The following is a 16,644-nucleotide window of genomic DNA, read 5'->3' on the forward strand; positions in this document are numbered from 1 at the left end:
AAACATTTTATTGAAGGAATTTATGTCAGTTCCTGATGCTTCAGTGAAATAGAAATCGGCAATTAAAAAATAAAAAAGTTTTTAAGCACCTCATATGAACTAATTCCTTGCAAAGGCATACAGATTACACACATTATGTTATAAAATGCTTTCATAAAGATAGTCCTTTAAATTGTGGATTTATCAGTGTTGTTTTATGTCTCCTATAGCAAAGTTATACATTTTGTAATTCCATGTTGTTGAGATGCAAGAGATCAGTGTGGATTTGCTTGTCGATGCGTTTCGGTTTCCCATACAAATATGAATAGTATTTCATGGATCTGGCCTCAGGTCAGTGTGACCTTCCTTTATCAGCTGTGCCCTTAGCCCGTCTGAACCTCATTCGAAATCCGTTTTCTCCAGTAAAGGGGGAAAAAATATGAAAGGCAGCCTTGTTCCAGAAAAATACAGCAACAAAAATACAACAAGAAAAAACCCCAATCTGACATAAAAAAGAAGAGATTGGAGGCAATATAATTATCTTCCCTTTTTGGAAGATATTTTACATTCCAAAGCATTTGATATAAAATTATCATGTGAATCGCAATTTTCTCTCTCGCTCTTTGATTTTTAATCGCTGGGAAAGATGAAGGATCTCGATGTTTGTGAGATCTTTAAACGTTAATCTGATTACGCTCGTTGAAAATTACAGCTGTCAATCTTGGAGGAAGAACGCCTCCCATATTTGTGACTTGAAGATGGAGAGAAATTGAATTATGGATAGGGCAAGTTAGGCAACCGTTCCCGCAAGCAGACAGAGTTGTTTGCAGTAAATATCAGTTTGCTAGACGTTCAGTCTTTGGAAAAACATGTCTGTGATTCATATGATTATTCTTTAGGTAAATAAATACATTTTGAAGAGATTCAATAACTAAAATTTGATCAACAACAGATCAAATAAAATCTGTACTAAAATGGAAATAAAATGCATTTGTAAACTTTTTCAGTTACTTTCAAACGTTTTGTCCTGCAGTGAAAATAAAAAATTGATTAGACCAGTGTTTGCGAATAAGTGACTGTTTTAACTCCAGTCATGTTTTTAAACTTCGGATGTCTATGGTATTTTCTCTTCATAAAATGGCCTCTCTGTATCACAGCTTGCATGTTTCCTTGGGAATGTTTAAAACTGTTATGACCAGATCAGGTTTATTTATTTATGTTAGGAATAATCTTGTTTAATTTAACTGTTTATTGGTGGTGTTGCATAAAATATCTGATCATAATATATAACGATGAATAAAACAGCCCAGGACAGGAGGTAACAGCTACATTTCAAAATCCCCTTATAAAATATCTGGTGTGATTATAATTACAGCATTCTATTTTCTTTTCAAATAGACTCAGATTAGGTTTGATCAGTATATAATGGACACATGTCACTGTTTTGTCTGACCACATCTACACTGAAAGATGCAGGACTTTATTGTGTATTATTGTGTGTGAGCCGAAACAGTTAGCGTAGGAAACTAACCAATGTTTTTTTTCTTTCTTTCTACAGGGCTTGATAAAAATCCGAGGGGACAGGTGCTGGAGAGACCTGACCTGCATGGACTATCATTATGAGGTGTGTTTGTCATCGGTTTGTTCTCCATGACCTCTCTTAGAAGAATTAAGCCTAATGAAGGATGCACGGTCTCTGTTTGATGGAATAAATGCAGTTTATAGCAAAGGAAGTAAAGAATTTGTCTCCCCAAAGTATATAAAAGCTGTGGTGCATGAGATTGTACTGTACAAATTCAGCTTTTAATTTTTGCAGTGTGACAGTTGTTCGAAGACCCTTATATTATACTGTGTTGTCAGTTTTTTTTATTTACAAATCCTAATTTTTAAACAAACCTAAAGAATCTGACCTTTCAATTTCCTTGCATGTTTAAATGAACAACTTTCTGAATATTCCTTTTTGTACAATGAGAGTATAGATACATGAACAGCAATTCATTTTAAACCTGCTACAGGATAGCAGGAGTCAACTGGTTTATTTTTAGGTTAGTTGGAAGCAATTTGTATTTTTCCACAATGCTTCTGCAAGGTTGAGACGCATAGAAAACACTGCTTTCCAACTGCCATTTTAGAGTTATTCTCACTGGTCATTCACCAGCTGAAAATTCCTTTTTAGCGTTTGCTGCTGACTCCCCAGTAACTCCAAATGGTCTTGCTGGCATGATTCAAGGATCCACAGGGGCAAAATTTGGACTTCAAGCCTTGCGTTCAATAGCCCTGCTTGTCATGCTTTTGAAATGAATTGAAAGTGCTACGGAGCCTACCCTCCTCAGTTAAGCATCATAAATTAATGAGTCGTTTCATGTGTTTTACATCAGCTAGCACGCCGTGGCGGGTAGCTGGCTAATGCAAGGTTTAATTGTGTGGCTTGCCGTCATTAAGTACTTTGCGGTACAAATAGAATCTGCTTATTATTATTTCATTTAATAAGCTCCATGATTATTGGAATTAAGATAATGAGAGTACTAATTAGCAGGAAGTGCAAACAAGTACTATACCCCAAAAAAGAAAAAAAAAATTGCCCAAATCAAATGTGGTGAAAGACTTTGCCTCCTCCCTCTGTTCCCCCAAACATAAAAGGGCTAATTTATCTCTGCTGATGGGATCAACTCTTTGAAGTCCAACTGGCCTCGGCCCTAGCAACAAATCCCCGCTTGTATTCCAGCTCCAGGCAGTGTCATGCTGCCGATTATACCAAGACACGGCAGGAATTCCAGAGCGCTCCCGTGCATCGCTGCCTGTCTCGTCTGCAGTGCTCGGTGCCCAGGAAGAAACTCACTGCTGATGGATAATGATTCAAACGTATCCGTAAAATCGAAAGGCTTTCACTCGATACAAATACATATGGAAACTTCTGTACGATTGAAAGCAGATGAGGCAGAGAAAGTTGTTTCCTTAAAGAGGTTTGCTCCTTGATTCAAGAAGTGTTCATTTAAGTAGGTTTGCAAGAAGTGGAGCAAATCAGATCAGAAAATCGTCTTGGGTATAGTTGGGTGCATCACTTTAAATGGACGCCAATTAGCTCCAACTGCTGCAAAATGTATGTTGTTGGATGCATGTCAAGTTTTCAGCCTCCCGTTGGCAAAGTAGTCTAGTAATAATAATATTGTTATTATAATAACATGATGATGATAAATGGAGGGGATGGAGGGGAGATATAATTATTATATGTAGGCTATTCAAATGTGTCTGCAATTTATCTGCCGTTACGTTTCCTTTTGTCAGTTTGTTAGAATGCTTACGTACGGGGTCAGACTGACTGTTGGGGAAGTATTGGCTTTTCTACATTACTAAATGATGGGTGTTTATACATTACTTAATGATTAATTACCCCCTTTCAATCTGTGACCTATACTTGTGGTTCCGTGGAAGCCGCAGCTGCATCAACCTGTTATTGCTCTGTATCTGACGCCCCACTGTAACGATCTCCAGGGTTATTGTCACTGAGCGCGCCGAGCCGTTTCAATCAGGATTAGGGACTCTGTGCAGCACGGAGGCGGGCCTTGACAGAGAAGTTAAAGATTAGTTGATCAGTCTGATAAAGAGGTTATCTATATCCACTGCAAAACATGTGCATTTTTTTTTTCTTTTTTCAATTCTCCTGAATTACAGGTTATTCAGTTTAAAAAAAAAAAAAAAAGGGACATTGCCAGCCTTCAATCTTCTTTCCCCATACGCTCATATTTAATATGGTTAAACAATTAAGGAGCAATTACAGCAATTAGTTCCTTGTCCTTGTCCATAAAGGATTTAGTATCCAGATCGTCGGGGTGAAGAGATTTCCCAGACCCCTGGTCCGGGCTTTATAACCAGGCTTGCGTTTTATATTATTACATTTATTGCTCCCAGCGCCAGAAATGCAAGACAGATGACAAAGCTGTGAGAGTCGCTGCTCGAAACAGGCAGCGCAGGGTTGGTCAAATACCGGGCCCTGTCATTCTGATCATTTCAGGTCTTTTGGTCCAGCCAGCACGTAATGGTATAATTGAATTAATTATCAGTAATTAAACGGTTAAAGAACCGATTGTGCCAAAGTATTGCAGCTGAGTGAATTAGGAAGGCTGAGTATTAACCAGATTGCCCTAAAGTGACTGGCAGCCGGGGATTCCTGTCGACTATCTCTATCAGGATTTGTCTTCAGCGCAGCTAGCCTCACGCACTGCTGACATCCTGTTGTGAAGGGTATAAGGCCAAGGTGCGCAACTCACCTTTTATCATGGGCCGCATATCCAAAATATTGATTTAACCATTTCTTATCCCTGCTAGAAGAGATTGAACTGCAGCCAAATTGAAATGTATTTAGACTTTGCTAGATGACAGGCTTTTTAAAGTGCCCATGCATCGGATGCAAGGAAATTTGTAGTTTAAAAACTCTTAAGCACCACTCTGAAGGGACTTCTAATTAGGGCTTATGAAGAACTCTGTTGCTTTTTATTTATAGTGTTGATTATAACATCTCTAAGATAAACCACTGGGTATTCAGTTATTACATCAATCTATAACAGGGGAAAAGAAGGAACCAAAACTCTTCAAAACGTATTCAGTATACAGTGGCTCTTTTGTCAGCCATAGGAATGCACCCCCCTTGGTTACTACAGCACCAAGTGTGCATCTAAGTTTGATTAACACTGGTGATTAACACTGGCTAAAGATTTAAGAAATTAACACCTAAAACAGCCCTGGAATATCTAGTCCAATGTCCTACTGTCCCTACTGCAGCTGCTAATGTGTGACTTTGCTGTTTTCCAGCTTGGTCATGCTATAGTCTTGAATGGCTATTTTAATAAGCAGTGATTATTTGGGAGATTATTCTGGAGCTGCAGTTGCTTTATCAGTCACATGAAAATAGAGGATAAAATTTCAGAGGAAACTATATTGGCATTACTGGTAAAGTCTTTAGTAAACTTTTCTCTCTCCCTCTGCCTTTCCTTCTTCCTCTCTCTCTCTGTCTGTATCTTTCTCTCACACAGACTTCTGAATCTCAAGTTAACTGTTTAACAGTTCATTGACACAATGACCCTCATAAGAATAATCATCTGACATTTCCAATTATATGCTTATTGACTGATAACGGAGCTGATAGTGATCAGGCAGACGAGAGAGGGGGCAAAGGTTACTCTATATCTTGTTTGTGCCGTTAGGTTGTCATTCTCCCTCAGAGATGCCAGCATTTGCTGTTTTTTTTCCACTCCCTCTTTCTTTCCCCTCTTTTTAGGTCATTTTATGTCCCTAAGTACAGTTAAGAATGCATTATTATTGATAACAGAACAGCAAATTATATGACTGTGTCACCACCCTCCGACTCCTAGCAAGTTTTGATAGAGACAGCAGACAGTCAGACCCTTGATTGTTTGCCACCGACTCAAATTTCACTCACACCTGTTGGCCTTGTCTTATCCTGGTCAAATATTAATCTGAGTTGAAAGAGAAGTAGTGGATGTGATGTGAAAGAACCATTTCTTAGCATAGTCTCAAAGTGGAGCAAACAATCATAAACTGTAGATATTCTACAGTAACTGCTTGATAAGGCTGGTAATCGCTTGAGTCCGAGGAAGTTTTGGATTTGGCTTTGGAGATTTAGAAAGTGCTACTTCAGTAATAATAGTAGATCACTATTCACCGTAAAACATTTGTGGGAGCCGTTGCACCAAACGGGACGAGAACCAATAAAAGGTCTAAGAAAACATACCAGACAGCACAGCCTTTTAAACATTCAGTTGTATTAGCTATACAATGTAGCTTAAATTAACTACTCCCTCTTTTTTTTTTTTATGTTTTTACTTTTTATTCTTTAATAGCCAGGCTAATTGCTTTCAGGAGTTCAGTTTGTGTTCTGGGCCAGATATCTTGGCTCTCGCTGGGTTTAGGTTTGCAGAAGCACGATGACTGCCTTTCCTGCAAGCCGAAGATGGACATAAAGCAAACGCACTCCACGTCAGGATTCAGATTATGTATCGCACACACCCCTTCATTACCAGCCGGTCCAGATGCAGAAAGTCACTGTTTACCTTCTGCTCAGGAGCTCTGTGGTATGACCACGATGCCAAAATACGTATAGGAGCCATGCAATTCTACTTGGTTGAGGTAGTAGTAATTTGTAATGCACTTATATGCTACTTACAGTAGATAATGTTGCGTTAATTCCACTACCCAGTGAGGTAAATCTTTTTTTTTTTTTCCCAGTTAGGTAGTTTTATGTCTGTATGCCAAGAGCTGGTTTCCTGGAAAGAGACTCTCAGACCTCTCCTAGTTTTGTTCTTAAGTTACAGCACCTTGTGATTTGTGTTACTGATGCATATGGTGGGTTTTAATATATTTTATAAGCTGGGTGGGGGGGAGCAGTTTCCACCATGACATTTCACCTTTAGCAAATAAAACCTTTTGTGCTTGGCCAGCAACTCGATTTCATCATGCTAATGTAATAATGGCTACTTCCTTAATCAGCCTGCAGAACAAATTGTAATCATTAGCACTTACTGAGTGGCGCACAGAGCACATTTTAACCAGTAATTAGGGCTGCCTTAACAGCGTTTTTAAATATAATTGTGTAACGCTCTCGAAAAAAGAAAATGCAAGGGGGGGAAACAAAGACTGGGAAAGCCGAGCACACTCACGCTGGTCTGTTATCAATCAAATGGTAATCTCCACAGGGCAACTGTGAAGCAACAGCATTAAGGAGAGTGAACCGTGCCAAGCTAATGCCAGAACTTGCTTTATCATACGTTTGCATGAAAGATACACTTTAACTTTATGGATTTATCTTTTGAACAAAGCTATGGCCGTCCGCCAAAGTAAATAAACAATATTTTGGTGGCCATACTGAAGTGCCAGAGAACTAGTTTGTCGCTTTCGCATTGCTTTACTCTGCCCCTGACGCAGATACTGTAAGCTTGAGGGTAATTTCACATGTAAGCCAACCTACCCCTTCCCCCACACCCCCCACTAGCCGTGCAGCCGTTACTGACCTCTGTTAAAGTACATCTGTTGCTGACGCATCTATCAGTAAATACACATCTGTGTGTAGCAGCGGGGACTTTATTTTCCACTTACACATTTTCAGTGGGATAGGACACTGAGGGATTTTATAGCATTGTCGTACAATTCCTGTGTGTGCATGCAAAGTCATGGTTATTAATATTTGCGTATAGTTTAAGCCAGTAATACCTTGATGCATTGAAGCACACACACACACTGTTCATTTCATGAGCTCCAAAGTGTACCACATGTCCAATGGGGGATTTAATATTTGAAAGTGAAGGTCTACATTCGCAGGGCATAGATGGTTAATCACAGGGAATATCCAAGTTTGTACGAATTCAGATTCATGCATAAGATAGGAAACATTTCTTTGGACAGGGGTGGTTGGGTTGACGAAACAACAAGCCTTGTCAGCGAGTTTATTGGAGGTACTGGCAGTTGAACGCATGTCATTAATCATTGTACATGTTGTATTCTTTCCATGTCTTGGATAGGAATGCATTGGGGCATATCACAGCGCTGAGTATCCTAAGGCACTTTTCTACAGATTTTGTCCGATATATTTTGCCCACATCATCACAGAGAAGAGTTGACATTTGCAACGCCCCCTAAAACAAACGAGTTAAACAAAAATCTACCAAAAGTACATTTGAATGAACATTAAGTATTTTTGAAAAGAACAATTGCTTGCAAACACACTTTTGTGATTTTCAAATCAGATGATCTTACCAGCTGACATTTATATTATTCTATTGTTATTCTAATACATATAAACATCTATATTTTCTGCATTTCCACTCAAGCTAAGTGCAGCAGTCCTGGAGCAGCAGTAGCGGCAATTTACAATTATTTTCAGTTCCAGTCAACCATATCATCTTATAGCCACACAAACAGAACACATTGGAACCATGTTAATTAGTTTTAGAAATTGAGAAATCAAAATACTGTACATCAATCTGTAACGCAAAATGCTGTGTCAAATCGTAACGTTAAGAAGTTTTTACTGTGCTACATAAATGCCCTGTCCTGACCTTTAATCCTGAGAACTAAATCACTCTTGAATGATATTACTTCTGAAATCCCACAGACTTTCTCCCTCACAATAGATTGCTTTGTTTGTCAGTTCATTGCATTAAGTTATGCTTTCTGGTGTAAAAATGTTGGGAGAAACCAGCTTTTTTTAAATCACAGACAAAAACTAATTTGCTACCAATATTATTATAATACGCATACAATATAACATGAATATGATATTCTGAAGCAGAAATAATTTGGTTCACTTTTAAAGTGCATTGATTAATTTAAGAAATGTGATATAGGATGCCACATTTCTCACAATGAACGAACGTCACATTGACACAGGCTGGAAAACATAGCAAATGCCTATAAATAATTATTGTTGACTTGTTTCTGTTTTTAAGGTCAGGCACTGTATTCGGGGGAAACATAAACCTGAAACACAATTTCCCCATATCGCAGTACATGTATTTTGTAATTTTGTATGCTAACGAATGGGAAGTCTGCATTACAGCATAGGTAATGCACAGTTCAGTTTTCATTTTCCTTTGTCCGACAGGCTCAGAATGTTATTGTAGTGTATTTGAGCATCTGTAGCTTAACGGATGAATTTGAAATTGTCATCAAGTAGAAACACAAACTCAATTAACTAACCTGGGTGGTATGTTTAGAGCCTTGCATTTGAGAGTGCACACATACGTCTCTGATGGTATTCTTCCTTGGGGACAGATTGCAAGCTGGATATAGATCCATGTAGCTCACAGATCTTTCTCTGTAATTCTGAAAGCTCCAATTTTTTGGGTCATAAGATTCTTCAAGTAAACTGACAGGCTTGTAATTAATTCGTCATGGGGCACTGTGTCCCTGTGGAGGAGAAGACTTCTTTTGTTGCTCATGACTTGGGGGTGCTGATTCCAGTTTTGCACATGAACTTCCTGAGGGCACAACTGCCTTGCACCCTCTTTTTGATTTCCAAGCCGTTTTTGCGGTTCGCAGAAGGTCAGGGCTGTCCTTTCTCAGGGTCACATCATCGTGCTATTTAGTTTTGTGCGTTTCAGTTAAGCAGACTTGAATTTGCGTGCCTTTCTGTCCTAAAATATTTAGTGTTTTTTTTCAGGGCAGCAATTTCAGTCTTTATTCTAAAAAAAAAAAAAAAAAGAAAAATTGCTACTACTTGATTTTTACTATGTCTTTATTTTTGTGTGAAGTACTAGATGTAGTAGATGGCATTTGCTTATCACATTTTATGTCTAATAATATGAATATTTTGAACCTGCTGCAGATGCATTTTACAGTAAATCAAACTTTTTGAATTTAGCCTACACCTTCTGTTTTCTGTGCGCCACGTGCCAATGGAAAATATCACTTGTAAAATCTATATAAATGAAAGAAAAAAAACAACAGCTTGCCAATATGCAAAATTGCACCATTCCATTGTTGGCAGATATTCAGAATACGAGGCAATGAACTGAAATTTAAAAAAAGTCCTTCTATTATTAAGTGGATTAATGAGGCATGAAATTAATGTTTACTTCCAGTTGTTTTTTTATGTAGATGACATTTATATATTGGCTTATTCTTATAATTTTGTACATAAAATCTTTCTCTTTCTGGGTATATATGTGTGTGTGGAGGCTAGAGGTGGTTCAGTGTATTTGACTCATCATTCTGACTGTAACCTTGTCATCCCAGTACAGTAGAAAGCAATGTCTGTTTATCATGATTCCAGATTTGCATGTGTAGTTTGGCAGATTTGCATGAATAAACTATCCAACGGTGAAACTGGGCATTGCTAGGCCTCTACAGTAAAAATAAGCAGGATCATTTGCAACAGTTACAGAGGAGTTGAAGGAGAGGTGACAATTTTCCTATTATAACCAATCGGTATTGCTACATGTTGCCTGAGTCAACCCATAGAGGATAAATCCTTATAATCAACAACAACCACCTATATCGATCCACTGCTGGATGAAGGCCTCCCCAGGATGTTTCCACCTACTTTATTAAAATGCATACTGTATATACATGATGCATTTAAATGAAGAATGCTGGCACTGATATTAGAGACTATTCATCCCCCAAAAAACTAGTATAAATGTAGGATGTATAGACTATAGAAATGCAATCCCCTAATGAGTGAGCCCTAATGAAGCCCCACCCAACTTCATTAGATGTGTGAATAGGAAAACAGGATGTGTATTTTTCCCAAATATTGCTACACCTGTTTAAAATACTTAGCAGTTGAATGCTTTATAACGTCTGATTTTGTCAGTTATGAAGTTATGTGTCCAACCCGCTGTCCTAGTGTAACCTGAGAGCGACAGACAGTTCAGAATCCTTTTCCTCTCCTTGAATTCGTGACGAGCTGATGTATTTTGCATGCCTGCAGGATCCCCGGACGAGATTAGCGTTGGTATTTCCTGACCAATGCGAGCACCGATAACCCAATAATCATGTGTTGAGTGGAATGTTAGTCAATATTTGCTGACCCTTCAGCCCCCGCTGCTGGTCGTGTTGAAATGACCTACAGGACGTCTGTCAGGTTCGTTTCATTTTGGCACATGCATGAGTTTCTACGTTTCTGCTTGTTGGATCAGAGTGCAGAGATCACGTTCCTCTTCCTCAGCATTTGCTCACAGAAGGGTTATTCTGTTATTTCGTGCCATCTTGAGGTTCGGTCCTGGATTTATTATGTTTTTTCCAGAACTCTTTCCACAGAAGCAATGACCTCTACAGGGTGGTGACCAAATCTAGGCTGTTCCAAAAGAATGGGTGTGTCTCGACCTGTTTAACAAGACCTGTTAATTCTCTGAGACTTAGCAGATGGGATGAGAGGGACTAAATATTGTAACATTTTCCCAGCATTTCTCCAATAACTATAGTAGAAACGCTGATGAATCCTATCCAAAGAAGGCTGGAAGTCTTTGTGTCTTTTCTGTATTTGTTTGTTACAGCTTTTGAATGGAAAAAGTACTGAATGTATTTCAATAAAAGCAGCTTTGGACACCACCAGTTTTTATGTTTAGCTTGTGACCGTATTTAACTTCGTCACACGCTTCAGAAGGGTTTATTCAGTATATAAATCTGCATTTGTCTTTGTGTCTTACAGATTAAAAGTATAATTCAAGGGAAAAGGGTAACTAGATCAAAACTGGAAATGTGGCGGCAAATTGTATCACCGATTATATTTACTTTCCTTTATTAGATTGCTTCCACATATTGTTTTAGGTGTTTCTGGTTATTCAGGTTGTCTTTTTAAATCTGATTTGTGTTATATCAGCTTTCTGTGCAGACATGGCGAAATGCTGTGCAACAAAAACTGCATCCGATCAGGTTTCCAGTGAAATGTATTGTTCTGATTATAATCTGTCAGAAACACTTATACATGTTTAAAGAATGGTGTTCATGCTGGATTTGGGAGCCATCACATAATTTCAGCTGGCCCGTGAATTCAGAACCAAAGTGAAATCCTAGAAAAAGATTTTATTTATATTTGGCCTCAAAATAATTAAAGAAACTAACAAACAAAGCCCTTAGAATGACTCTTGTTTCACTTCCATATTCTCTGTGTTTCGTCATTAAATATATATGCATGAACTTCACATTTTAATACACATTGATGTGTTCACACCCTCTTAAAAAGTAAATGTTTTCCAATGAAGTGATCAGCAAATTACTTGTCATGCATCCTGTATATCTTCCACTCTACCCAAACCTGCTAGGATTTAATAAAATAAAAAAAACACCCACTTCTTAACTGAACAGCAAAATTATTGTTTTGTAACCACAGCCTGCAAAAGTACAGATTTTGGTCCCTGACCCTCCTTGAGGATGCCATTAAAATACCATTAAACCATTTTAACCTGGCTATCAAATGTGCCTTTTTACAGGTTAGTGAGCCAACTTAAATAAACTTAAATGTACAAAAATAAGACTGCCGTGTAATAGCTGACGTCTGGCGATATGAATAAGCCACTTATGCTGATGTGTTTGTGGTTTACGCTGCGACCAAAAGCCACTGATCACAATCTGGTCTTTATCGTACACTTTTGGATGCAGTTCATTAGTCCAGTCTTAGCACTTACCACCAAGAGTAGTGGGCACTGCTTTGAATTATTAATCTAAAATTAAAAGTAAGGCTTCTAAATTTACTGTGTTTTCTCGACTTACACCAGGTAGGTAAAAACGTCTTTAAATGTAGTGTTTGTACTCCCGACTGCAGCTAAACCAGACATTAAGCTAGAGTTTTCAAAATATTATTACAAACATACCCAGTGCCGTTGTGTTTATAATCCAGTCATGCAACAAGGAAAATTGATAATTTATATAAACAGTTTTTGGGAGGGACATTGCAGGGTGAAATTTAATGAAGCCTAAATGTGTTTTTTTTTTTTCACTATGAAATACGTTTAAGTGCATGTATGTAGATGTAGAAAGCAAGAGAGAACCCACACTTTATTATATCTCGACTCGGAGCACCGGCACAGTCATATTTATGACCAAAGAGAACTCGACTCTATTAAAAACAGCTATTAGATGTCTAATTTCCCAGGAAATAATTTGTTTTGAACAGGAGCACTGCCCTTGCTTGATCTGGGCAGCAGTGAAGCTATTAAAATTGCAACCCATGTGTTGAGTATAATCACAAAGGTAATGCTGATTGAGCCTGTATTTAATAAAGTATCCCCAACTAGTAGGTGTGGAAAGCCTGCTGGCCCCGCGCCAATCCACAGCACTCAATAAGCACTTTGTTTCGTCGGCCCCGGAGCCGGTACCTGTGTGTATTATGGAAAAAGGCTGCGCGGGGCTGTCGTTACAATGTTGATTTAATAAAATTGGATCCCCAACATGCAACTTGCGCTGCCGCTGGTGTGGAATTTTCGAAATGGAAATTTAGAACCTCGCTCTGACAGAATTCTTTCCAGAATTTGAATAAAACTGTAATCAACTGATACTTCCTGTTCAATTCCTGTTTTGATGCCATAGTCTGCAGTTTGAGTAAAAACCTCAAGGTATGGTTGCTTGCTTGCAGAGTTTGCAACATTACGCTCAATGTAGTTTTTGTTGTTGTGATCTTGCTTGTAGTTTGTGGTTTTCTCTAGAGATGCAACTGCAGTTTTATACTGAGATGCTGCAGCCAACTAATTGCCTCAGGAGTGGCAGCATGCATCTCTGTGATATCTGCATCATACTTCTGAAACCTTGCTTGGTTCCTGATAACCACAGTCACACTCTGGTGAAATTCCCAGTTTCCATTTGTGCGTGAGGTTTCCACACCTGCCACAGGCTGTGTGGATGGGCTTTAAACCTGTCCACAGCCCACGTGAGAGAACAAAGCCTTCTGTGTTGGCTCTCCCACAAGGTGTTTGTGAATTCCTTTGGCATCCATTCCGCTTTCCAATCTTCATCAATATTGGAATTGCTTTGCTTGCGATTGAAAGTGTGGTTCCATTAAGGATTTTTTGAGTTTGAAATTGATTGGGGGGGATTAGTTTGTGTTCACGAAGTTTAGCAGATGGATGGAGGAGCGATGTTGGGCAACCACATGCCAGTAGATTTGCAGAGATGAAATCGCAGCGTTCCTCTTGGTTGCTCTTTTTGGTTCTAGTTGTACCCAGTTACCAGAAGGAGTGAGAGATAAGGGGGTGTTAGGCATGAGATCACATGGAGTTTCTCTGAGTCATTCTTCACTTTTTTTTCTTCCCCCCAGCACCCCCCTCCAACCCTATGGCACTTAATCTATTTAGCACAACCGCGTGCCCTTTAGATACGCCATCGCTTAAGATGAAATTGCCTTGATTAGACACATTTGGAGTATTTATTCAGTTCCACTCACCAGTTTTGGTGTTTGTGTGCACTTAATCATGCTGATAAAGTCTTAGTTCACTACCCAAAATCAATGCGCGTCTCTTAGTACGGCATTAAGAGGATCTGACTGCTGGCGCACTTCCCTCTTCAGATGGCGCTTTTGTGCTGCCACTGCTTTGGCACTGATAAGGACGATAAAACAAACAAGCATCTAGATTACGGTATGAAACGTACCTGTTCCTCTCTCCTGAACCAGCAACTGGGAATCTCTGAAAGCCAAAAAAAAGCCAAGCAACAGAACAGGTTAATTGTATAAAAAATGTAAAGTATGTTAGAGGATTGTTTGTTGGCTGCATTTTAATTTGCTGGTGTTCAGGTTATGCTTTCCTCATGCTGAATGTGGCACGGCACATATGTCAACCATCTGATTGCAACAAAAAAAAAAATCATCAGTTTATTCAGAATGCTTAAATAAAAGAGTACTATAAACAAGATGATTAAAGATTGTGAATAGTAGTGGAAGAGTAATTAAAGAACTCAACTGATAACTCCTGCAGAGTCTCACGTCTTGTTTAATCTTGGACGGGACTGAGTCTACTAGATTTCTGCAGAACTGAGTCCCTTGCCGCTTAGTGTGAGTAACGGCCGAGTATCCCATGGGACCAGCATACACCTACCTTAACACTGAGGCCATTCAGTAGAAATGTAAAATAGGGCCATACAGTTCAGGAGTTGTGTGTTCTGGAATGCGCCGCTGTTTAAATGACAGTCTTGCAGGCCTGCTTGTTTGCTGTCAATTAAAATGCAAATTGTTATTTATTTATTTTTCCTGGACTTGATGCCATGCAGGATGTGTGGCATAAGATCAGTTCCACAGGTTTATTGTGGGAGATCTCTGCTCTTCAAGTCAAACAGACACTGAATTCGGTTACAAAACAAAGACTTTTTACTTATTTGTTTACATCTGATCCAGGTATACTTTCCTTCTGTATGGTTTACAGAAATGTTATGTAGAAATGTTCAGGAAAATAACTGAAAACAAGTTTTGAGTGGTTTGATTTGCAGTGGCACAGGCACAAATATCTGCATTCATTTGTAAAATAGAAAAGAAAGGAAAATGTTAACAAACATTAAGCTGATTGTTCCAATTGTGGTGTTGGTGTTTAATATGGTATAAAATGCAGTTTAATGGATGTCTCTGTGTTTCTTATTCTCTTGATCAAAGTGATTTTCCCCACAAAGAATTGAATGTTGCATTAATGTACTGAACGACATCTTGTAGGGGATTATTTCAGTGTTTTATATTTCTGGTGGTTTGGGTTTATAGAGTACAGCACTATTTCTGCTTCAGTGTTTATTTAACTTTTTTTCTTCCAACATAATACTTTTATTTGAATGCCTTTCGATCCAGGAAATAAGGATTCGAAACCTTCACTGCCACACCAAGGAGTTAAAAAGGAATGGTAAAAAGTGCTTTTCTGAAGCAAAAATACACAGCGTACATCTGAAGTTTATTTGACCTCTCTAGGGAGTGTGGTGCGGCACAGTGTCTCTAGTAAATTGCCAAAATTTTATGGTTAGCTTGGCATGTATTCAAACACACAACATATTGGATTTGGCTTCTTCCGAGCATTCAGATTTGGAGTGCTAAACATTTCGAGTGACAGAGAGCGAACCCCTAAATATTTTCTGTATATCTAAAGGCCCCTTGAGGGTTAATTATTTTGGCGTCTGGTGTTCAATGAAAGATTAGCTATAATTGTTTTTAAAAGCACATGCCATTAGTGATTATAAACAAATAATTGTTTTAATACATTTTTCTGATTTGATTTTACAAGCTGAAAAAGGTGCGTTTATAATAGTCGGCGGTGAGAGGAATACAATCCCATTGAAGGCAGTGGAAGACGTTGTGGTCCCTATTGTGCAAATATGGGCATCTAACTCCCGCTTCACAAAACCATACAAACCATTTTCAGTTTGTTGTAACTCTTCCCATGACTGTAAATATGTGGAATATGTCGCCCAAATGTGAAAGTCACCAGTGGGAAGGTAATTGTACTGGCAGCTTAATGGATAACTGTCGGGACTAAAGTGGAATCCGATAAATAACTGCTGACATCCCATATAACAACAGTGTTGCATTAAAGTTATTGTGGGAAGGTCCTTTAATTAAAACGATGGCAAGTCTGTAATTCCAGTGCGGTTATACATAGAGTAAGACAATTTCATCTGGAGTTCATATGAAGTAGATGGGAACTCAAGGCATATTCTACATTTCAGTATATTATTTCCCTCATTCATGAAGACATCACAAATGGCCGCTTACTATATTTTATTATATTTGGTGTTGCAAACAGTGTGCATTTACAGTTATCTAAACCTGTATCGTCCCTTCTGTCAAAAGCCACAGAGTTGTTACGATTTTTGGCGATTTGAATTTGAATTTCCTACAACTTGATATTAGCGATTAAAATATAAGGAATTTTCATTTGTCATGTGTATAATTTGTGATCCGATACAGGGATACAATCAACGTTGCTCTAAACTAAATAGGTTCGGAAATGTATAGGTTTACAAGTGAAATAACATCTTCATTTATTGAGTCTGTGATGAAAAAGTATTGTCATGATAGAGTTATGGAATATAATTATACTTTTGTAGTGATGTGATGATCTAGAGAAAAGAGTTACACTGAGGAAGAGGGAGACAGAGGAAGGGGGCAAATACACCTGTTCCCAATTGCTTTGAGATTTAATTTAATATGAGAGCTTTTCTTGCCGTGCTGCGGGGCAGTCTGTCCAC

General features: G+C 38.5%; 1 protein-coding gene across 1 annotated transcript in view; it reads left to right on the forward strand.

Annotated features, from left to right (window-relative positions):
- Positions 1-16,644, forward strand: part of lmf1 (lipase maturation factor 1) — a 61,621-nt gene that overhangs the window by 32,534 nt on the left and 12,443 nt on the right. The window contains exon 5 of the mRNA XM_066689320.1: positions 1,538-1,603. Within this exon, the coding sequence (XP_066545417.1) occupies positions 1,538-1,603 (66 nt within the window). The remainder of the gene's footprint in view (positions 1-1,537; positions 1,604-16,644) is intronic.

Source organism: Amia ocellicauda, chromosome 17 (assembly GCF_036373705.1).
Source record: "Amia ocellicauda isolate fAmiCal2 chromosome 17, fAmiCal2.hap1, whole genome shotgun sequence".
In the NCBI taxonomy this organism is placed as follows: Eukaryota; Metazoa; Chordata; class Actinopteri; order Amiiformes; family Amiidae; genus Amia; species Amia ocellicauda.